General features: G+C 39.8%; 1 protein-coding gene across 2 annotated transcripts in view; it reads left to right on the top strand.

Annotated features, from left to right (window-relative positions):
- Positions 1–24,565, top strand: part of RTN1 (reticulon 1) — a 325,414-nt gene that overhangs the window by 24,940 nt on the left and 275,909 nt on the right. Inside the window, exon 1 of one of the 2 annotated variants that reach the window (XM_002824806.6) lies at positions 20,920–21,845. The exons of the other annotated variant lie outside the window; for it this stretch is intronic. Within the exon in view, the coding sequence (XP_002824852.4) occupies positions 21,605–21,845 (241 nt within the window). The 5' untranslated portion in view covers positions 20,920–21,604. Of the gene's footprint in view, positions 1–20,919; positions 21,846–24,565 lie in introns of those variants that run through there. 2 annotated transcript variants of the gene reach the window in all.

The following is a 24,565-nucleotide window of genomic DNA, read 5'->3' as shown; positions in this document are numbered from 1 at the left end:
GTGCAATAGGCATGGAGCTTCAAGGAATATTTTTGGTATGATAACATTAGGAGAAACATTGAGTAGAAATATATATGGTCATTGGTTATCAGCCCAAGTTTATAGTTCTTGAGGCTGCTGAGGTTGGTAGAATGTGTTAGGGGAACTGTAGGGCGATAGATACATGTTCTGGTGGCTCGAAGATGAGCCAGACTTTGGTAAGGACCTCAAAATTGACCAAAGGACCTCAAAATTGACCAAAGCTGATTTTTTTCTGCTCCCTCTCTCCACTTGGGGCTTGTAAATGGCATAGTGACTGGCTATCCAAATGCAAAAAGGAAGAGAAGGCTGGGGTCAGGCCAGCCTAAGCATATCAATTGAAGATGGTCCCTAAGGAGGCCATTAAGTCCGAGAATAATTATGTAGACACCTGAGCTGGCATTTAACGGGTGTTATTGCTGTTATTATATATGTTATGCCGAGTATTATAAGAGAATCAAGAGAAGAATGTGATAGACCTCAGTTTTCAAAATATTTAAGAGTGCTATGACCATCCTCCTGCATGGCCTTGGCTGGGGGCTGTTTTCCTCTGTGCATATTGGTGTTAATGGGTAGAGATGGCATGGACTGACAGGCTGAGAGGTTAATCTCAGGGCCTGCAGGTGCCACAAATGCACAAGAGTCTCTATCCTGCATGTAATGAATGTAGAGAGCAGAAAGCTTAGGAGCGGAGAGCTAGTGACTCAGACTTATCTGGGAAGCAGGGGAGAATACTTGCAGGTGAAAAGAGGCTGATGAGGCAAGGCCAAGTCATCAGGGTTGAAGCCATATCTAAGGGAGAAACAGGGGAGCCAAAGTCTAAGCCACACCATCTCCAGAAGGAAAATACGGGTCAAAGGACCCAAGATATCACAAGACCTAGAGGTGCCCGCTGGAAACCCTGGGCTAATATCCCAGGGCTCAAAAGGAGGAGCAGTGGCCCTTGGAGGAGTTAGGCTAAGGGTTCTGTGATCCTGCTTAGTCTAAAGGATCCCCAGTGTGTCTTCTTCTTATGGAATTCCTCATACTTGATTCATTTATTCAGTCATCATATATTAAGTATCTACTATATGCCAGTTACCTCTATAAATATGCATGCAAATTAGTGAGCTAAAACTCAGTGATACCCTGTTTAACACAACATACAGGAAGAAGCTCATTGGTACAGGAACAGAATAACTCTTTTTTTTAATTTTGTATTTATTTTATTTTTTATTATACTTTAAGTTTTAGGGTACATGTGCACAACATGCAGGTTTGTTACATATGTATACATGTGCTATGTTGGTGTGCTGCACCCATTAACTCGTCATTTAACATTAGGTATATTTCCTAATGCTCTCCCTCCCCCCTCCTCCCACCCCACAACATGCCCCAGTGTGTGATGTTCCCCTTCCGGTGTCCATGTGTTCTCATTGTTCAATTCCCACCTATGAGTGAGAACATGCGGTGTTTGGTTTTTTGTTCTTGTGATAGTTTGCTGAGAATGATGGTTTCCAGCTTCATCCATGTCCCTACAAAGGACATGAACTCATCATTTTTAATGGCTGCATAGTATTCCATGGCGTATATGTGCCACATTTTCTTAATCCGTTCTATCATTGTTGGACATTTGGGTTGGTTCCAAGTCTTTGCTATTGTGAATAGTGCCGCAATAAACATAAGTGTGCATGTGTCTTTAAAGCAGCATGATTTATACTCCTTTGGGTATATACCCAGTAATGGGATGGCTGGGTCAAATGGTATTTCTAGTTCTAGATCCCTGAGGAATCGCCACACTGACTTCCACAATGGTTGAACTAGTTGACAGTCCCACCAACAATGTAAAAGTGTTCCTATTTCTCCACATCCTCTCCAGCACCTGTTGTTTCCTGACATTTTAATGATCGCCATTCTAACTGGTGTGAGATGGTATCTCATTGTGGTTTTGATTTGCATTTCTCTGATGGCCAGTGATGATGAGCATTTTTTCATGTGTCTTTTGGCTGCATAAATATCTTCTTTTGAGAACTGTCTGTTCATATTCTTCACCCACTTTTTGATGGTGTTGTTTGTTTTTTCTTATAAATTTGTTTGAGTTCATTGTAGATTCTGGATATTAGTCCTTTGTCACATGAGTAGATTACAAAAATTTTCTCCCATTCTGTAGGTTGCCTGTTCACTCTGATGGTAGTTTCTTTTGTTGTGCAGAAGCTCTTTAGTTTAATTAGATCCCATTTGTCAATTTTGGCTTTTGTTGCCATTGCTTTTGGTGTTTTAGACATGAAGTCCTTGCCCATGCCTATGTCCTGAATGGTATTGCCTAGGTTTTCTTCTAGGGTTTTTATGGTTTTAGGTCTAACATTTAAGTCTTTAATCCACCTTGAATTAATTTTTGTATAAGGTGCAAGGAAGGGATCCAGTTTCAGCTTTCTCCATATGGCTAGCCAGTTTTCCCAGCACCATTTATTAAATAGGGAATCCTTTCACCATTTCTTGTTTTTTTCAGGTTTGTCAGAGATCAGATAGTTGTAGACATGTGGTATTATTTCTGAGGGCCCTGTTCTGTTCCATTTGTCTATATCTCTGTTTTGGTACCAGTACCATGCTGTTTTGGTTACTGTAGCCTTGTAGTATAGTTTGAGGTCAGGTAGCGTGATGCCTCCAGCTTTGTTCTTTTGGCTTAGGACTGACTTGGCAATGCGGGCTCTTTTTTGGTTCCATATGAATTTTAAAGTAGTTTTTTCCAATTCTGTGAAGAAAGTCATTGGTAGCTTGATGGGGATGGCATTGAATCTATAAATTACCTTGGGCAGTATGGCCATTTTCACACTATTGATTCTTCCTACCCATGAGCATGGAATGTTCTTCCATTTCTTTGTATCCTCTTTTATTTCATTGAGCAGTGGTTTGTAGTTCTCCTTGAAGAGGTCCTTCACATCCCTTGTAAGTTGGATTCCTAGGTATTTTATTCTCTTTGAAGCAATTGTGAATGGGAGTTCACTCATGATTTGGCTTTCTGTTTCTCTGTTATTGGTGTGTAAGAATGCTTGTGATTTTTGCACATTGATTTTGTATCCTGAGACTTTGCTGAAGTTGCTTATCAGCTTAAGGAGATTTTGGGCTGAGACCATGGGGTTTTCTAGATATACAATCATGTCATCTGCAAACAGGGACAATTTGACTTCCTCTTTTCCTAATTGAATGCCCTTTATTTCCTTCTCCTGCCTGATTGCCCTGGCCAGAACTTCCAACACTACGTTGAATAGGAGTGGTGAGAGAGGGCATCCCTGTCTTGTGCCATTTCAAAGGGAATGCTTCCAGTTTTTGCCCATTTGGTATGATACTGGCTGTGGGTTTGTCATAGATAGCTCTTATTATTTTGAGATACGTCTCATCAATACCTAATTTATTGAGAGTTTTTAGCATGAAGGGTTGTTGAATTTTGTCAAAGGCCTTTTCTGCATCTATTGAGATAATTATGTGGTTTTTGTCGTTGGTTCTGTTTATATGCTGGATTATGTTTATTGATTTGCGTATGTTGAACCAGCCTTGCATCCCAGGGATGAAGCCCGTTTGATCATGGCGGATAAGCTTTTTGATGTGCTGCTGGATTCGGATTGCCAGTATTTTATTGAGGATTTTTGCATCGATGTTCATCAGGGATATTGGTCTAAAATTCTCTTTTTTTGTTGTGTCTCTGCCAGACTTTGGTATCAGGATGATGCTGGCCTCCTAAAATGAGTTAGAGGGGATTCCCTCTTTTTCTATTGATTGGAATAATTTCAGAAGGAATGGTACCAGCTCCTCCTTGTACCTCTGGTGGAATTCGGCTGTGAATCCATCTAGGACCGGAATAACTCTTAATCAACATGTATCAGTCTTCACAATGCTCTTTCACAGTAGTGCTCCTGGCAGCGTGCCCAGCAGGTCTGCCCAGCACTGCTTTTTCTTAGCATTTTGTAGCCAAACTGCACATCATTGCCTGTGGCTGTGTGTCCATTGATTTTTATGCAGTTTCTTCAGCTTGCAATTACTTCATTTTTTTTGGTTCATGTCAGAGTAGCTACTTAAAATCTTGCAGCCGTTTGTGCTTTATGTGTGTTCTGCTCAGGTGCTGTAAGATAATTTAGTTCTCAGAAGCCCAGCTTACTACAACTATGTAAAGATGCCTTTTGTTAATGGTGTTTGAAATACTGGCATTGTCAAATAGGCTTTATAGTCAAATATTTAATACTGCATCAAAATCATCTTGAAGAGACACTAAAAACTTTATTTTTAGAAAAATTTAGAACTGTTAATTGAGGGTGCTGTGTCAGGAATTGTGCTGAATACTTTACATAATAATAATACATAGTATTTATTGAATACTATACATCAGACACTACATTAAGTGCTTTCCATTATTTCACTCAACCTTCACAACAGTCCTGTGAAGAACATGCTATGACTCTGATCTTGCAGATGAGAAAACTGAGGTATAGAGAGTAGTTTACCTAAGGTCTCACAGCTAGACAGTGGTAGAGCTGGTATTCAACCCCAAGCAGTCTGTTTGCAGAGCTCATGCTCATAACCCTATGTTATGGTTTATTTATGCTACGGCTCATTTTATGTGACCTTTGCAACAGTACTGTAAGGTCTACATTGTGACTACTCTCTAACCAGCTATATTATTATTATAGATTTTATCAGAAACTGAGGCTTTGGGGATTAATTTACCTACATTGAGCAGGTTGAATAGTCACAATCTGAACCCAGGAAGCTGGTTGTCACAATTCTCTTCTACTCAACTATTCTCTAGCAAGTGGTGCAACAGGTTTTCAAATCCTGTCTGACTTCAGAATTCCTAACCAATCCAATACTGATCCATCTGGAAAGTCAATCTCACCTGATTTTCTTTGTCAGTTTGTTTTGGTTAATGATTTGTACTAAGGTCTAGAAGTAGTGAGATTACTACTGTGGCCATTTAAACATTAAACTCCATTGGAGTCACTGAGAACTTTTGGAAACAGAATATCTTAAAATGCTTTGTATATGTTCAAGTTGATTATTCATTTCATTATTATTTTCTTCTATAGAGAACACATTAGAATGCTTAGGATAAAGAGCATTCAGAAAGCTCTTTAATCATATTGTAATTCTCCATTTGAAGATTTAGAATCTAGAAGATCTGAGTAAGAATGTACTGTAAAGTTATAATGGAAGTCAATTGGAAAAAGCAATACAAATTACATACATCAGACTTAAACGCAACCTTTCTTCTTCTCCTGAAACTCCACCCTTGCCAGCTACATGCTTTGCAGGTGACTCTGCCTTATACTTCACTGAAAATTATAAGCCATAGGACACAAACCTCCCTTATCTCCAGCTTGAACTTTTTCTCAGTCTTCATCTGCCTTGTGTTTTTTTTTCCATCTATGGAAAAGAATTAAATTTTCTACATCCGAAATTTAATCTTTGCCCTCAAACGCTTGTACCAGGTGTGAGGTCTCACAGTGAGACTAGATGGGGTAGGGCATTTTCCTAGTTAAGATGGGAGTTGCCAAATTTCAAAGGATTACTGTGAGGTGTGGACCAAGAGGGAGAACAAAGTTATCACTGGAGACAAGTATCAAGCGTCTATTACACAGAGAGCTTTCAAAGCTATGGGGAAGGAGTCAGAATCTAGGATCTAAGAAAGGCAGAAACACATCAGAAAGTGTTTATTCAAATGAAATGGCTTAGGATCTAGGCAAGGACAAAGGGAGTGAATTGGTATCTGCTTCTTTTTGGTGATGAGTATGTCAGGTGAGGAAAATCATTTGCCTGTTCCACTCTTATCCACTGGCTTCATCAATTATCTCCTCTCTTTCTTGAATCTACAGTTTTCCCCTTTCCAATGTATTCTCACTCCCCACTCCTTTAGGTTATACACTTTCCTCTCCCTTTCCAAAAACCCACTTTACCCCTTTATGTCTTCAAGCAGATGTCATCTTTTCCCCACTCCATATTCCCAACCCCCAATGGCTAAAATCAATGGTTTTGATCAGTCATAATGCTCTTGAGGCTCTTTGTGGCATTAAACATTGTTGAACATGCTCACTTTTAAAACTCCTCCCTTCGTTGTTCCCTCCTCCTGCTTCTTTGGATGTCTTTTCTTTCTTTTTTTCTTTGGGTTTTTAAACATGTATGTTTACAAGGATATGTTATTGGCCTGCTTCTCAGCTCTATCTGTACTGTCTTTTCTCTGGCAGACTCATCTAATTTTATGATTTGGCTTCTTCTCTCTACCCAGGTGACTCCTAAATCCGAATTGCCAGCTTTGACCTGGATCTCCCTTTCACATTTCTAGTGGCCAGCTGGCTACTTGCACCTGAGCATCTCATCTGCATTAAATTCTACATGGATAAACATAAACTCATTATTTTTCTACAACCAGCTTCTCTTCATGTTTTTTATTTATGTTAATAATATTTATGAACTCCTAGTCTCCTAAATTCTAGGCCTTTGGGTCAAGTGTTACTCTTCCTGAATTCAATTGGGTACCAAGTTCTGCTGATTGAAATATTTCTAATATTTATCTCCCCTTTTGATTATTATTTCTTCTTTCCCAATGCACTTCATCAAAAATAACTTCAAGTAGCCTGCTAGCTGGCCTCCCTACCATTAGTTTTCCTTTCCTCTAATCAATTTTAATTAATTGATTCTATCAATTTCCAAATAATATCTGTTATATCTCTCACTTAAACTCTTCTCCACAAACAAGTCAAATACCCTAATCTAGCATTCTAGGTTCTTCACATTTGACCCAACAGATTTTTCTATTTTTATTTCCCATTTTGCATACCCTTTGCTGTAGAAATAATAGACTGACTTACTCTTCTCTGTAAATGCCTCAGAATTTCTCTCTCCCATGCCTTTGCTGTTCCTTTAGACCAGAGTGAGCTCTGTTCATCAACTCCTTATGTACAAATCCTACATCATTCAAAGCCTAATCTGATACCTCTCATCCCATGAAGGTTTTCTTGATCTCTTTAGGTGGCAGTAATCTCTATAGTTTCTTACCTGCCATTGTACTTTTTCTCTAACTTTTTCCTAAATCTTATGACTTTAATTTGCATTTCAATTATTTACAGACACATTTTATCTCCATGGTTTCATTGTAAACATCCTGAAAAATGGTTCAGACTCTGATTCATTTTTTGTATTCCCAAAGTGCCTGGTGTAAATATTTGCACAAAGTTGATAAGACTCGCCACATATTCCACAAACTTATTTAATTCCCCAGCATTCCTTGCTGTTCAATTCAGGGCACATAATTAGCATTGGCCAACAGTTTATAAAAGTTATGTGTAACACTTCCAGTTTGAGGTATTTTAAAACGAAGGAGAATTCTCCATTCTTTCTTTCCTCTTCCCCTTCTACAACACTGTGTGTTCCAGATGGCCTGTCTACAAGTTGGTGGAGTTTCTACAAGCCTGAGTCCATGATTGCCCCTGTGGATCAGAGCTCCCCCTGCACTTTACTACATGTGGGTCTAAGTGAAAAATTCCGTTATGTTAAGCCACCGAAATTTCAGTGTTAATATGTTTCTGCAGCATAGCCTATCCTAAGCTGACTAACAGAGGAGGTATCTAATAAATTCATGAATATGATCAAATGGCAATAATAACTATTAAATAAATTGTGTTGCTGGAACTGTTCAAGAAACTTGATCTAGTTGTTAGGAAGTTACAGTTTCATATCTGAACATCCCAAAAGAATAATATCATCAGATTGTAAGTAGTCTACCATTTGATTACATACCTCCCACAAATCTTACCAACCTGTTGCCTTAAAAAATTCATTTGGTAATCTATTACATATGTAGTTTCATGTTTTGTTTTCAAGTAGTGGAATTTAAATTTAGGCACTAGAGCTGCATTTCTCAATAAAAGGTATAAGTAGTGTTTGCTTGACATAGTCAAATGCATAATCCCTATTGTCATTGGCTTACTGACAGACTGTAGTGTTCCTTTCATGAATTGATTCTTGATGTCTAAGATGACCTTACAGGTATAATTTATAAGCAAAATGTATTAATATTTAAAGAATGCTGGCTGATTAAGACATCTTTAGTGTAATTTATTTTTTCTTCAAGAATTCAAGAAAGAAGAAAAAGTTTAAAGAAAATAAACTTACTCACAACCTAGAGATAACTTCTGTTACCCTATTACAGTCTTCAAGGATTATTGAGCATGTTTACAGTTTGTCAAAATGTATTCAGCGCTGAGGAAGTTGAAACATTTTCCTCTGGTTCCCAAGGGCTTGTGATTACAGTTTCTCAGGCTGTTTTCCTTGCATGGTGTGAAGTGCTTTGGATCTAGCCTTCTCCCCTTACCAAAATCTAAACACAGCTTAGTACAGCTGCCTGATAATTTACTATGAGATATTAATACTATGAATGCTGAGTTACCTTTCCTGAGGAGCCTGCCATTTATAACAGTACCAATTTACCAAATCTATAAAGTCAAAATGTTAATTTCCATGACAAATGACAGGCTAGAGTAGGAGCAACATTTGGCAGGGAGATCCTTCTAAAGTCCCCAAAATTAAGTTACACGGAAGCCATGACTGTTTAAAAACAATATTATTCCAGAGAGTCATCTAGATGTTTCTGCAGATCAATTGTTTCCCTACTTAGCTGGCCTAGAACTTTCAAAACAGAAAGCTAGCCTCTAGACTCAGGTTCTAATATGCTGTGCCCATTTCAAAGAGACAAAGTTCAAAGTTCTCTTTCCTTTTATTTCTTCAAATTGAATGAAACAGACTCAAAGTGTTTCTGCTTATTACTGACTGTGCTAGGTCTCCTGGACTATCTTCATGCTAAAGACTTTTGTTTGGAACTTTCTGCTACCATCAGGACTTTCACAGAGGCTGTTTTCCCACTTGTGATAGGCTTATCCTGATTTATTACTGTCTTATACCTGTAACCAGATAGGACCACTGTGAGACAGATGACCAACTATTCAGTATAACTCATAAGGGCATACAATCACAGAGTTTGAGTGGTCCCATCTGCTCTATGATACCAGTGGACAAATTATAATATTCCATATGTATTATGGTGCATATGGAATTATAAATACATCTTGACTCTGCCCTTTTATATCAGTGTTTACCCCAACTCTCACTGGCACTCTAAACTTAAGCTTCAACCAAGTATTTTTTCAGGTTCCCACTTACAGTCCAGTCTCTAAATTTGGATGGAAAGGTAACTTTATGGATAAAGGGATCCAAGAAAGAGGAGAAAGAAAACAATTACACCTTGGACTGGCTTAAACCCAAAGAAGCTCTAGAGACCTAGGAGTTTCTAACATATTTGTTAGGCCCAAAGATGAGGGAGGCCATGCCACTTGACAAAGACTACAAACTCTTAGACGATGGTATGGCATTTTCCCCAGGAGAGGTTGGAGCCATATAAATAAGGTCAGAGCCCTTTAAATTGGAATTAACCCCATAAAGTATGAGATTTTAACCACCAGTCTGAGGTTTCAACTATTGCAGTTTAAAGAAAACTGTTTTTTTTTCCCATGTTAACTTAGAACTGCCCAGGGTTCTGACTTCTACACAGGACGTCGGTATTGTTTCTATCCCTGGTCTTGATGCTGGTGTTTTGCTTTAAATTCTGCATACTTTGGATATGGCCTGTGATCACAAATCTTGACTATCTTTGTAGTTTATTGTGAGCTTTGTTAAGCTAGACCCTTGTTAATGGCATACTGCATAAAAACTGAACAAGTGATTACAATAGTTCAAGATTTTTAAATTGGGGATCAAGAGGCATAGCCAGAAGACTTAGACTTTAGTAACAGGTATATTAAGCATGTGACTTTGGAGAAGTCTCTGAATTTTTCTGATAAGAATCTAGGTTTTCTTATCCCTGAGCAATAAAATATGAAAAATATTTGCAACATCAATGACAATATTCAATACAAAGAACCTTTAAAATATAAGAGAAAAATAATACTTGATTGGGACAATAAGCACAGAACACAAAAGGCAACTCACAAAAAAAGAAAGACAAATTACCCACATGATATATACAAATTAATTTAAAATGGATCAAAGGCCTAAATGTAGATCTAAAACTACAAAACTCTTAGAAGAAAACATTGGTGTAAATCCTAAACATTGGTGAGATTAGGCATTTTTTTTTTTTTTAGATATGACACCAAGCCTATAAGCAACAAAAGAGAAAATAGGTAAATGAGATTCCATAAAAAATTAAAGACTCTTGTGCTCCAAAGGACACCATCAAGAAAATGAAAAGACAGTCCACAGAATGAGAGAAAGAAATTGCAAATCATATATCTGGTAAGGAATTTATATCCAGAATATATAAAAAAACTCTTATAACTCAATAATAAAAAGACAAGTCAATTTAAAAATTGGCAAAGTACCTGAATAGACATTTCTCCAAAGAAAATATTCAAATGGCCAAAAAGCACATGAAAAGATACTCAACATCATTAGTAGTCAGGGAAATGCAAATCAAAACCACAATAGATACTACTTCACACCCACTAAGTTATTTTTTTAAAAGACAGAAAATAACAAGTGTTGGCAAGTGGAATAATTAGAACCTTCATACACTAACAGTGGGATTTTTAAATGGTACAATTGATTTGGAAAACAGTCTGGCAGTTCCTCAAATGGTTAAACACGCTGTCTCCATACAACACAACAATTCTTATCTTAGGTTTATGCCCAAGAGAAATGAAAACATGCCCACAAAAAACTCATGTATACATAGCAGCATTGTTTGTAATATCCAAAAAGTGGAAAAACCTAAATGTCCATCAACTCATGACTGAATAAACAAATTGTGCTATAATCATACAATGGAGTATTATTCATCAATAAAAAGAAATGGGATACTAATACATGTTACAACATGGATGAACCTTGAAAACATCATAAGTGAAAAAATAAATTGTCTGATTCCATTTATGTGAAATGTCCACAATAGGCACATCTATGGAGACAGAGAGTAGATTAGTGATTGCCTAGGACTGGACTTGGGGTTGTGAGGTTGGAGAATGACTACTAATGGGTATGAGTTTCTTTCTGGAGTGATGAAAATGTTTTAAAATTAATGGTGGTGATGATTGTACAACTCTAAGAATATACTAAACATTAAAGTATATGCTTTAAATTGTATAGTATATAAGTTCTCTCAATAGTACTGTTATTAAAAATACAAATTAACAAGAAACTCATGAAAAAGCTTCTAATTCATTGGTCATTAAATAAATAAAAATTAAAATTAGCATCAGACACCATATCTCTCATCAAATTATAAATGAAAAGTGTGTGTGTTAAATGAAATATATATGTGTGTATATTTTGTAAACTGCAAAGAAGTATTCATAAGCAATTTACTTCTATCATATATATTTTGGTTCTGCTTCTCAAGCTCAGAATATCTTAGACATTTTTATTGTGATCCCAAAGCATGGATAATTCAAATTACAGATTTCCTAATTAATGTTTTTTTTTGCCCAAAGAAATAAAAAAATTTACAGTTTTACAGAAATGTACAAATTAAGTAAAGAAAAAAGAAACTAGGTTCAATGAAAAGTGGCCAACTTTCTTCTTCCCACCCCCTACTGGAGGACATTAGAAGCATCTATGCTTTATCCCCTCAGATGGCAGATTAAGTAACTGCAGCCACTCACCATAGACAGAAGGAGCCTGGTGTGTTCCAAATGTGTTGTGTGGCGTTTATGAGTGCTGTAGTGATGTCCTGGAGAAAACACAGCTGTCTCATGCACCAGCCTGTAGCCTCTATAAATTAGTGTCAATCTAAATATTGTTTTCTTGCATTGGGAAATGGAGAACTCTTTTCTGTATCAAATTCAAGAGCTTCCACACACTGTAGAAAGTGAAAACTACGTTACAAAATGATTTGGATGCTACATAGACAAATTAAGCCCTAAAGCAACTCCACATAGATTGATTTCAGAGAAATTTGAGGCACCAGAATGAGTCTCATCTTAAGTCAAACATTTACCTTGCTAAGTCAGTGGGAGTGATTCCACCGTTGCATTCTCTCTTAAAAGGTTCAAAAGTAGGGCCTTATTTTGGATGCTGATAAGCTTAAATATAAACCAGAGAAGGAAAATATTTGGCATGTGTTGTTGCTTGACTCCTTCACTTACCTGAATGTAGCTAATACTTATCCTTCTAGACACATCTATGGAATCTGAATATGGCCCTAGTAAAGAAAAGAACCTAGTTTCTTTTTTCTTTACTTAATTTGTACATTTCTGTAAAACTGTAAATTTTTTTATTTCTTTGGGCAAAAAGATTCTTTCTTAACACAGCCCTCTCAGCATTCATTACTAATTAGTCAATGAACCCTGTTTGCCATTCCTGTTATAGGTTATTCAAAGTTGAAATGTATCTGTATATGTTTTTGACTCAACTACTTAAAATGACTTTAAAAGTATATTTGTCTTTATATAAGGTTTACCTTTTAGAATATAGGAATTGTAAGTAGAAACAGTCCAGTGGTTACTCAATACAGGGGAACATTCCTCATCTAATTTGCTTTAAGTTCCTGAAGTGGTTATCATTGACTCTTTGGTCTGTAACAAATGTAAATACCCAAGTAGAACTTTTAGCATTATAAGCCATTTCCTAGAAATGATTTAGCATGTGCTATTATCATCTTAATTAATAATATGCTTTACATATGTCAACCCATTTAGTATTCTCCTAAAGCCCCTGCAGGATGTACTGTTAAAATCTCCAGGGAGAGGCTGGGGGCGGTGGCTCATGCCTGTAATCCCAGCACTTTGGGAGGCTAAGGCAGGTGGCTCACTTGAAGTCAGGAGTTCGAGACCAGCCTGGCCAACATGGTGCACTCCCACCTCTACCAAAAATACAAAAATTAGCCAGGTGTGGTGGCACGTGCCTGTAATCCCAGCTGCTCAGGAGGCTGAGGCAGGAGAATCGTCTGAACCTGGAGGGCAGAGGTTGCAGTGCAATTCTGCCACTGCACTCTAGCCTTGGCAACAGAGCGAGACTCCATCTCAAAATAAATAAATAAATAAAATCTCCAGGGAGAAAAAGCAGAGCAAGATGGCTGAATAGAAGCCTCCAGCAATTGTTGCACCTCCCACAGGAACACCACGTTGAACAACTATCCACATAAAAAAGCAACTTTATAAGAACCAAAAATCAGGTGAGTGACCACAGTACCTGCCTTTAACATGATATTAAGGAAAGACGCTCTGAAGAGGGCAGGAATGACAGTCTTGAATTGCCTACACCAACTCTCCCCAATTCCCTGGGAGTGGCCACATGGTGTAGAGAGAAAATATTTGCATTTAAGAGAGACAGCACAGTGATTGTGGAACTTTGCATTGGAAGTCGGTGCTGCCCTGTCACAGCAGAAAGCAACATGGGGCAAAATTTAGCCAGGGCCCGTGGAGGAAGTATTTAGGCCAGCCCTAGCCAGAGGTGAATCGTCCATCCCAGCGGTCAGAACCTGAGGTCTAGTAAGCCCCACCACCATGCACTAAACAGCTCTGGGGTCCTGAATAAATTTGAAAGGCAGCATAGGCCACAAGGCCTTGCAGTTCCTGGGCAAGTCCTAGTGCTGTGCAGGGCTCAGAACTTGGGGTGCATGTGACCCAGTGAGACACAAGCCAGGGTGGCCAAGGAATGGCTTACATCACCCTCTCTCCAATCTTAGGCAGCACAGCCTGCAGCTCTGGGAGAGACTCCTTACCTCTGCTTGAGAAAATGGAGAGTAAAGAGGACTTTGTCTTGCAACTTGGATACCAGCTCAGCAACAGTAAAATAAGGCATCAGGCAGAGAGAGTCCTGAGGCCCCAATTCCAGTCCTAGCTCCTGAACATTTCTAGACACACCTTGGGTCAGAAGGGAACTCACTGCCTTGAAGGGAAGAACCCAATCCTGGCAGGACTTACCATTTGCTGACTAAAAAGCCCTTGGTCCCTGAATAGTCATCAGTGGTATCCAGGTAGTAGTCACTACGGGCCTTGGGTGAGACTCAGAGCTATGCTGGCTTCAGGTGTGATCCAGCATATTCCAAGCTGTGGTGGCCATAGGGAGAGAGTGCTTCTGCTTGAGGAAAGAAGAGGGAAGAGTAAAGGGGACTTTGTCTTGCAGCTTGGGTACCAGCTTGGGTAGCAGCTTGACCACAGTGGGGTAGAGCACCAAATATCTCCTGGGGTTCCTGCCTCTAGGCCTTGTTTTCTGTATGGTACTTTGGGAACTACCCTAAGCCACAGGAGTGCCCACTTCCCTGAAGGGACAAACTCAGTACTGGCAGCATTCACCTCAGACTGAACGAAGAGCTCTTGGGCCTTGAGTGAACATAGGTGGTAGCCAGGCAGTACTTGCCATGGGCCACTGGTGGTGATGGCCATGGGGAGAGTCTCCTCTGATTGAGGAAAGGGGAAGGAAGAGTGGAAAGGGCTTTTTCTTGCAGCTTGGGAGCCACCTTATGTGCAGTAGAGTAGAGCACTGGGTAGATTCCTAAGGATCCCAACTCCAGGCCCTGGCTCTCAGATGACATCTCTGGACCTTCCCAAGGCTGGGGGAACTCACTGTCCTGAAGGGAAGGACACAAGCCTGGCTGGATTTGCCACCTGCTGATTGTAGAGCCATTGGTCCTTGAGTGAACATAGGTGGTAGCCAAGTGGTGGTCACTGCAGGCCTTGGGAAAGAGACAGTACTGTGCTGACTTCAAGTCTGATCCAGTACAATCCCAGTGGTGATGACCACAGAGTGCTTGTGTCATCCCTCTCCCAGCTCCAGGCATCTCATCACAGAGAGAGAGAGACTCTGTAAAGTAAGGGAAGACAATAAGAGTGTCTCCTTGGTAATCCAGGGACTTCTCTCAGATCTTACCCAAGTTCAGCAAAGCAGTACTTCTATGAGTCTGCAAGAGCCATAGCATTACTGGGCTTGGGGTGCCTCCTAATGCAGATATGGCTACAGTGACCAAAGACAGATTACAACGCCTAAGTCCCTCTGAATACCTGGACAGTCTTCCCAAGAAGGATGAGTACAAACAAGCCCAGACTGTGAATATAAATATTTAACTCTTCAATTTCAAAACAACAACATACATCCACAACCATCAGGACAATCCATGAGCTCATGAGATGAACTAAATAAGTCACCAGTGACCAACCTTGGAGAGACAGAGATGTGTGGCCTTTCAGACACAGAATTTAGTATAGCTGTTTTGCGGAAGCTCAACAAAATTCAAAGTAACACAGAGAAAGAATTCAGAATTCTATCAGACAAGTTTAAAAAGCCATTGAAATAAGCTTTAAAAAGTAGAAATTCTGGAGCAAAAAACATAATTGACATACTGAAGAGTACATCAGAGTCTCTCAACAGCAGAATTGATCAAGCAGAAGAAACAATTAGTGAGCTTGAAGATGGGCTATTCGAAAATACACAGAGAAGACAAAAGAAGAAATAACAGAAAGAATGAAACATGCCTACAAGATCTAGAAAATAGCCTCAAAAGGACAAATCTAAGAGTTACTGGCCTTAAGGAGGAGATAGAGAGAGAGATAGGGGTAGAAAATTTATTCAAAGAGATAATAACAGAGAACTTCCCAAATCTAGAGAAAGATACCAATATTCAAGTACAAGAAGATTATAGAACACCAAGCAGATTTGACCCAAATAAGACTGCCTCAAGACATTTAACAACCAAACTCCCAGAGGTCAAGGATATAGGATCGTAAAAGCAGCAAGAGAAAAAAAAATAACATGCAAAAGAGTTCCAATACATCTGTCATTAGACTTCTCAGTGAAAATCTTACAGGCTAGGACAGAGTGGCAAGACATATTTAAAGTGCTGAAGGTAAAACAGCCTTTATCCTAGAATAGTATATCCAGCAAAAATATCCTTCAAGCATAAAGGCTAAATACAAATGTTTCCAGAAAAAAACAAAAGCTGAGGGATTTCATCGACACCAGACATGTCCTTGAAGAAATGCTAAAGGGAGTACTTTAATTTGAAAAAAGTCATCTGAAGGTACAAAACTCACTGGTAGTAGTAAGTACACAGAAAAACACAGAATATTGTAACCGTATAATTGTGGTGTGTAAACTACTCATATCTTGAGTACAGATACTAAAAGATAAACCAATAAGAAATAATTACAACAATTTTTCAAGACATAGTAAAATAAAATATAAATAGAAACAACAAAAAGTTAAAAAGCAGGGGGATGAAGTTAAAGTATAGTTTCTGTTAGTTTTCTTCTTGCTTGTTTGTTTATGCAATCAGTGTTAGATTTTCATTGGTAAAAATAATGGGTTATAAGATAGTATTCACAAGCCTCATGGTAACCTCAAATCTAAAAATATATGATACACACAAACAAAAGCAAGAATTTAAGGCATACCACCTGAGAAAATCACCTTCACTAAGTGGAACACAGGAAGAAAGGAAAGAAGGAAGAAGAGACCACAAAACAAGCAGAAAACAAATAAAATGCAGGAGTAAGTTCTTACTTATCACTAGTAACACTGAATGTAAATGAACTAAACTCTCCAATCAAAAGATATACACTGGTTGAATGGATTAAAAAACAAGACCAAATAATCTGTTGCCTACAAGAAACACTTCGCCTATAAAGAACTACATAGACTGAAAATGAAGGGACAGTAAAAGATATTTTATGTGAATGGAAACAAAAAAAAGCAGAACTATACTTATACCAGATAAAATAGACCAATGGAACAGAATAGAGAAGCCAGAAATAAATCCATTAATCTACAGTGAATTCATTTTTGAAAAAGGTGCCAAGAACATACACTGGGGAAAGGACAGTCTCTTTAATAAAAATAGTTCTGGGACAACATCACATTCATATGCAAAAGAATGAAACTAGACTCCTATCTCTTGTTGTATACAAAAATCAAATCAAAATAGATGAAAGACATATATTGAAGACCTCAAGCTAGGAAACCATTAAAAGAAAACATTGGGGGCCAAATAGATGTGGTGGCTCATACCTGTAATCCCAGCACTTTGGGAGGCAGAGATGGGTGGATCACTTGAGGTCAGGAGTTCAAGACCAGCCTGGCCAACATAGTGAAACCTCATCTCTACTAAAAATACAAAAATTAGCCGGGCATGGTAGCAGGTGCCTGTAATCCCAGCTACTCGAGAGGCAAAGGTAGGAGATTTGCTTGAGCCTGGGAGGTGGAGGTTGCAGTGAGCCAAGATCACGCCACTGCACTCCAGCCTGGGTGACAGACCAAGACTCAGTCTCAAAAAACAAACAAACAAAAACAAGAAAACATTGAAACATTGGGGAAACTCTCCAGGATATTGGTCTGGGCAAAGATTTCTAGAGTAATACCCCACAAGCACAGGCAACCAAAGCAAAAATGGACAAATGGGATCACATCAAGTTAAAAATCTTCTGCACAGCCAAAGAAACAACAAAGTGAAGAGATAACCCACAGAATAAGAGAAAAAAATTGCAAATTATCCATCTGACAAGGGATTAGTAACCATAACATATAAGGAGCTCAAATAACTCTATTAAGAAAAAATATAATGATCCAATTAAAAATGGGCAAAATATCTAAATAGACATTACTCAAAAGAAGACATACAAATAAATAGCAAACAGACATATGAAAAAGTGCTCAATATCATTGATCATCAGAGAAATGCAAATCAGAACTACAATGAGATGTCATCTGACCCCAGTTAAAAAAACTAGAGCTACCATATGATCCAGCAATCCCAGCTCTTTATATATTATGGTTATTAATCCCTTGTCAGATGGATAATTTGCAAATTTTTTCTCTTATTCTGTGGGTTGTCTCTTCACTTTGTTGTTTCTTTTGCTGTGCAGAAGATTTTTAACTTGATATGATCCCATTTGTCCATATTTGCTTTGGTTGCCTGTGCTTATGGGGTATTACTCTAGAAATCTTTGCCCAGACCAATATCCTGGAGAGTTTCCCCAGTGTTTCAATGTTTTCTTGTTTTTGTTTGTTTGTTGGGTATATACCCAAAAGAAAGCAAAAGTATATTGAAGAGATGTCTGCACTCCAATGTTTATTGCAGCACTATATTATTCACACTAGCCAAGATTTGGAAGCAACCCATGTGTTCATCAAGAGACAAATGGATAAAGAAAATGTGGTACATATACACAATGGACTATTATTCAGTCATAAAAAAGAATGAGATCCTGTCATTTGCACAACATGGATGGAACTGGAGGACATCTGTTAAGTGATATAAGCCAGACACAGAAAGACAAACTCTTATATTCTCACGTATTTGTGGTAAATTAAAATTAAAACAGTTGAATTCATGCAGATAGAGAGTAGAAGCATTTCCCAGAGGCCAAGAAGTGTAGTGCTGGGAGGCTGGTGGGGGCCTGAGGGGCACGGAGTTGGGACAGTTAATGGTAGATATAAAAATACAGTTAGATACGAGTGAATAAGATCTAGTATTCACTAGCACAACGGGGCGCCTACAGTCAACAATAATTTATTTTATATTTCAAAACAACAAAAAGATTATAATTGGATTGTTTGTAACACAAAGAAAGGATAAATGCTTGAGGTGATGGATACCTTATTTACCATGATATGATTATTATCCATTGTATGCCTGTATTAAAATATCTCATATACCCCATAAATATATACACCTACTATGTACCCACCCACAAAAATTAAAAAAAAAAAATCTCCAGGTTACAGTTGAGGAACCTGGGATGTAGAGATGTTAGGTAACTTTAATATTGAGGCTGGAAAGAATTTCATCTTGGTTAAAGCTTGTTACTTGTGGCACTCTTCCTGCATGTCCCCACACCCTGTTTCCCCATGATATATGGTTTGGACTAAGTTAAGAAGCTAGTGCTAAATAAATGCTCCTCATTCCTTCTTTTCAAATGATGAACAAAACTTCTTTTCCAAAAAACAAAAGCTGAAAACAAAACCTGACAGTTCTTTTGTCTCAACTCTTCTTGCTAAGAACCTCTTAAAAGTGACAATCCTATTTTCTCTGTGTCTGAAAAGCATTTTAGAGTAATTCATAACTTAGAGCAACTATGTAAGCCCCAGAATCCCATTGCCGACTGTGTGTTTTGCCCATAAATCTTCAAATTAGTCAAGCTTTGTCAGTTCAGAGTGGTGCAAAATAAATAATATTAATAAACATGAATCATTTCAAGTCATAGCATAAACCTGAAAATTTCTTCCCCCAAATAGATAATTTGTATACATCCAAAGGTGGAGTCTAATAAGGAAAGTTAGTAATGAAAATTGCTAACACTGAAATCTTGTGCTCATCTCTTTTCAGCAGTGTAAAATAGAATACTTTATCAAAATGGAACTGTCAATAATATCCAATTTCCTTTAACAACTACACTCTAAATAGATTTAACTGGCTATTTCCTTCACACATTCTCAATGAGAGTATTGATTAGTATGAAATAAATATGACAAATAATTAGAATCATATCCCAAACTTCCTATCTATTAATCATAAGGAAACACAGAGGCTTGCTTAGGTCTCCCAGTTTTTTAATGATGACTTTCATTTACGTTTCTCAGAGAAACAAAAGAATATACTTCATATTATTTTGCATGTAACTCCTTTGCATAGCAATTCTCAAATATTAGTATTCATCAATAACCACTTTAAGGTTATATCACTAGAATTGTCTATGTTCTTGTCTTCTTATCAGTAATAAAACCATGAGAAATTCCCATCTAATATTTCTGATGCTTTAGGGAATACTAAGTAATAGATCTGAAAAAAGCTTACAAGTGCCCTCTAATTACAAGACAGGATTAAGCTCCATGGAAAGACAGCGGTGGAATAAGCTTTTCAACTTAACGGTTTTTTAAATACGCTCTTGTTTTCCCATGGAAAGATATTTAAAAATCATTATGATTCATGATAACCAATTATTTTGTTGTTTTTGGATGAGATTATTTTTATAGATTTATTGAGGTATAACTGACAACACATTAAATTGTTCATATTTACAGTAAACAATAAGTTTTGACATATGTTTGCACCTGTGAAGCTATAACCACAATCTAGATAGTGAATATTTCCATCATGAGACATAATTTTGAGTATATCAAAAATGTAAAATTTTGGTGACCATCAGATTTCCGGGGATATCTATCTGGCTTTAGGAGGCCATATTTATTGTTTAGTGAATGATTTTTCTCTAATTTATTGTCATCTTTTGAACATTAGTGCACTAGCAGAACAAAAGACTAGGCAGACTCTGGGCTTTTTCATTTTAGCATTATTAAAGAGCACCTGAATGGTCCTGAAGTTGGCCTTTGAATATACCAATGGACAGGTATGAAATCCTCAAGATGCGCATGGCGGCCTAGAGTCCCACAGTCTCACAGTGTGTGCTGTACCGTCTGCGCCCACCTTTCCTAGAGAAGAAACAGCGGAAAAACCTATTCCTTCACCCTGTGTGTTGTGGTGAATCTTAGTTTTTAAAGGCACATTATTTTATTATATAAACAACTTGGGAACCAATAAAACACAAGACATTTGAAAAGATGGGTCTTCGTATGGGCATAACACATGATAAGGCAAGTCACTTTCCTCCTCTGAGTTTGGGTTTATTTGCTGACTATCTTCCATTTTATCATAGTGAACTGTAAAGAAAAAGATGCAAGCTTCATGGAATGTCCAACTTCTGAAATAAAACAGACTGCACAGACAGCTTATGATTAGGATGGCCTTGGCTCAGTGTTTCTGAAAGCAAACGTACAGCTTTTGTCCTTGCCTATTGATATCCTGTTTGCCCTCAGGGCTGGTCAGGGTGAGACCTGTTAAGCTTTTTTTGGAGGCTGTCCTGATAACTCATTTCTTTACTCCACTATTTTCAGGCCCATTCTGGAAACGCAGGATTTAACCTCGGGGTTGCAGCTTCCCTGTCTCCATCTGCCATCAGAACCCATCTCCACCCCTTCCCCGTTCAGACCTGTGTCCCCTCCACAACTCATACTGGTCACTCTCAGAACTGCGGCCCTGAGTTCTCTAACTTTCCCTCTTTGCCTCGGGACCTAGGACACCAGTCGGGGCTTAACTTTCTGAGTTGGGAAGGCGACGCTGCTGGTGACTGCTTCTACTTGCTGGTTCTTCCTTTTTATTCCTCCCCAAACGAGAGGAAGATTCGAGTGGATTTGGCACATCCCCTAACCGGGGCCTGCCATTTGCAGGTTGGGGGCTGACGTGCCCAGGAGGACCTGGACCAAGCAGGCCATTTTCACCTGCGTAATAACAGGCTTGGGAGTAGCGAAGCAGCGGCGGCAGCAGCGAGGGGAGTAGGAGGAGCGCAGGCAGCCGCCGCGGCGGGGCCGGAGGAAGAGGAGGGGGGAGAAGGAGGAGCCGAAGCGGGAAGAGCGGCAGGCAGCGGCTCGGCGGAGTTGCAGCAGAGGCGGCGGCGACGCTGAGACACCGCAGCCTCCCCGAGCGCCGAGTCCCTCCGGGGACAGCAGCAGGGAGCGCCCGCGCAGCCACCGAGCCTCGGCCCAGCCAAGCCGCCGTCGCCGCGCCGGGGGACCGCCAGCCATGGCCGCGCCGGGGGATCCGCAGGACGAGCTGCTGCCGCTGGCCGGCCCCGGGTCCCAGTGGCTCAGGGACCGGGGGGAGGGGGAGGACGAAGCGGTGACGCCGAAAGGGGCCACGCGGGCGCCGCAGGCTGGGGAGCCCAGCCCGGGGTTGGGCGCCAGGGCCCGGGAAGCAGCGTCGCGGGAAGCCGGCTCGGGCTCCGCCCGGCAGTCGCCCGTTGCCATGGAAACTGCATCCACAGGTAAGGCGGGCGCCGCTGCCCCTCAAATGGCGTCGGGGACCCGGGCCCCCCAGTCAGTCCCCTTCTGCGCGGCTCTCCTGGGCACCTGCCTCGCGCTTTCTGCCTTGAGCGCCAACCCCACCCCCGCGTCGCCACGGGCGACTGGGAATATTCGCGGGCTGGTAGAAAACAACAATTTTATTTTTCCCAAAGGCTCAGAACAAGTCAAGATGCTTTTGATCCTTTTATTTCATTATCATGATTATTTCCGCTTTAAAAATTGTTCTCATCGGCAAACCGCAGCATTCTAGCTGCTGGCGAGTCTGGGTACAAGTTTCTCCCTCCTGCCAGGGGGCTTCGAGCTGTAGGGCCCGTTTGACAGGTTGTGGGGATTTTGGGGGGCGTGTTTGCGCGCAGTGTGCGCGCCGGGTGCAGGAGATGCTGACAACCTAGCGGCGGGCAGGCCCGCGGCCCCTGGACCCGGCTCTGTCCAGGGCAGAGATGTGGCCGTAACTGCCCCTTACCCTTGCTCTCCACGAATCGCCACCACACCCTACTCCCGCCACAGCCTACTCCCCCCACATCCCTCCGCCTTTTCTCCCGCAGAAAACAAATCCCAGGGAGTTTGTCCCTAATTCGGGAGGCACAGCTTTGCAAGACGGTTGGGTGCTGTGGCTGCCCCCGCCCAAAACCTGTATTTCGCCGCTGCCCGGATGGCCCCACCTTACAGGGAGCATTGAAACTTGGAAGTCCTAAGTTCGGCGGGCCTGGCTGTGGGTTGGAGGGCTTGGGTGGTGGTGAGTGGACGTGGTACAGTTTACCAGCAGTCTGAGCCACCCTCCTCCCCCGGAAATTGCCCTGGGTTTGGCCTTTCTTCGCCTGACGCCCCTATTCAAAGTCTGAGCGCGCCAGTGTCCAGCGGGAGCCCAGGCCCCTGGCGCATCCTGGTCAAAGGATCCAGGAAGCGCGCTCTGAGGCTGCTTGCCTGGTTAACGCTGTTTCCAGGGAGGGGAAAGGGGATGCTCTGTGGTGCTCTTTCCTGAGAAAGCTTTGCTATGGTGGAGTGGGAGTTGTGTAGTTTTGACAATGTAGAGCTAGAAGGCCTGGGGTGGTGGGTGCTCCCAGAGGAGGGGAAGGGGAGTGGGACGGGTGTGTGTGCTCTTGGTGGTTGATTTAAAGAAACCCCTTTTCGTAAGCTTCTCTTAAGGGTTATGTGGAATGCCTAAGGTAATCGTAATTAACTGCCCTGGTACAGAAGATCTGAGCTGGGGAAAAGAGGTTTGAAGAATGCGTTGAATAAAAATTGTCAATATCCTGAAAGGAAGAGAAAAAGTGGAGACCCTATATAAGAAAAAAGAAAAAGAAAGAAAGGAAAGTACTCAAAAGCTCCAACGCCAAACGCCAATGGTTATATATTAATTATTATATCCCTAGGGGTGGGGGAGGATTTAAATCTAAGAATGGCTGCTCAGTCTCTCTTTCAACTTCTGCATCCAAGTGAAAACAAAACTCTTTATAATTGCAAAAGAAGATGGCAAATGATAGTAGACAAAGGAAGGTAGTTTTTGTCTTTACCATTCTTTGTTGGGGATAGACTGCTCATAGTTCGGAATCTTTATCCACTGTAATCAAAGTAAATTGTTTCTTTATGAAACACTACCCACCTCCTATTAGTGCCACCAAGATTATGTGAACTAGAAAAAGGAAGCTAAGTGCCCCATGTTCAGTAACATATCCACAAAAGTTATTATATAGGAAATGCTTAGAATATATATTTGTGGGGTACAGTGTGATGTTTTGATACATGTTTGCATTGTCAAATGATTAGCTAAAAAATCCATCATCTCATGTACTTCTTTTTGTGGTAAAAGCATTTAAAATTTACTCTTTTAGCAATTTCAAAATGTACAGTGCATTGTTACAGAAAGGTGGCTGTAGTAAATAACAATGCATTTTGCATTTTTAGTAGTATTATTATAGAAATACCTTGCTTTGTTGAATGTGTTTGGGGTTTTCTATCCTAGGCAACAAATATAGTAGTAAAATCAAACATGATACTACGTTTGGATGGGAGAAGAATGAAGAAAGATGGAAGGAACACATATTTTGCATATTTATATAGAAATTTTTTAGTTTATGATTGTGGCTTGAAGGAATTTCTGATATAGTTGTTGATTGGTTAATGTCTTAAATCTCTATGTTTGTTATTAAGTAGACTGGATGTGCTGCTATAAGAGACTCAAATGCCAGAAATGCTGTATAAATAAATAACTAGATCTTAAAATTCCAAAGAAATCTTGTCCAGCTTCCTGGTCTGTTATTTTGGCAGTTCTATTGCTATAAGCAAAGTTAGCAGGTGAGCCCTCAATTGTATCAGAGATGCCTATTAAGCACACTATTTTACACTGTGTTTCTTAACTTACTTTTTTTTTGGCTTATAAACAGAAATTTATTTTCTCACAGTGCTAGAAGCTGAGAAATCTAAGATCAAGGTGGATTTGGTGTCTGGTGAGGGTCTGCTTCCTGGTCCACACACAGCTATCTTTTCACTGTGTCCCCACATGGCAGAAGAGTGCTTTATTTTTTTAAAAGAGTGGTGCTTTTTGGGACTCAAACTAAGAAGTAACTTAGACTTAGAGTGTGATGCACTCTAAACAGATTTTGTTTCTTTTTTAGATGGAAATATAAGACAGATATTGATGTTTTAATAACTGTTTTTCTGAAAAACATCACCAATCATG

Source organism: Pongo abelii, chromosome 15 (assembly GCF_028885655.2).
Source record: "Pongo abelii isolate AG06213 chromosome 15, NHGRI_mPonAbe1-v2.0_pri, whole genome shotgun sequence".
Taxonomy (NCBI): Eukaryota; Metazoa; Chordata; class Mammalia; order Primates; family Hominidae; genus Pongo; species Pongo abelii.
Note: the sequence above shows the minus strand (reverse complement) of the source record. Positions and strands in the feature narration are given on the sequence as shown.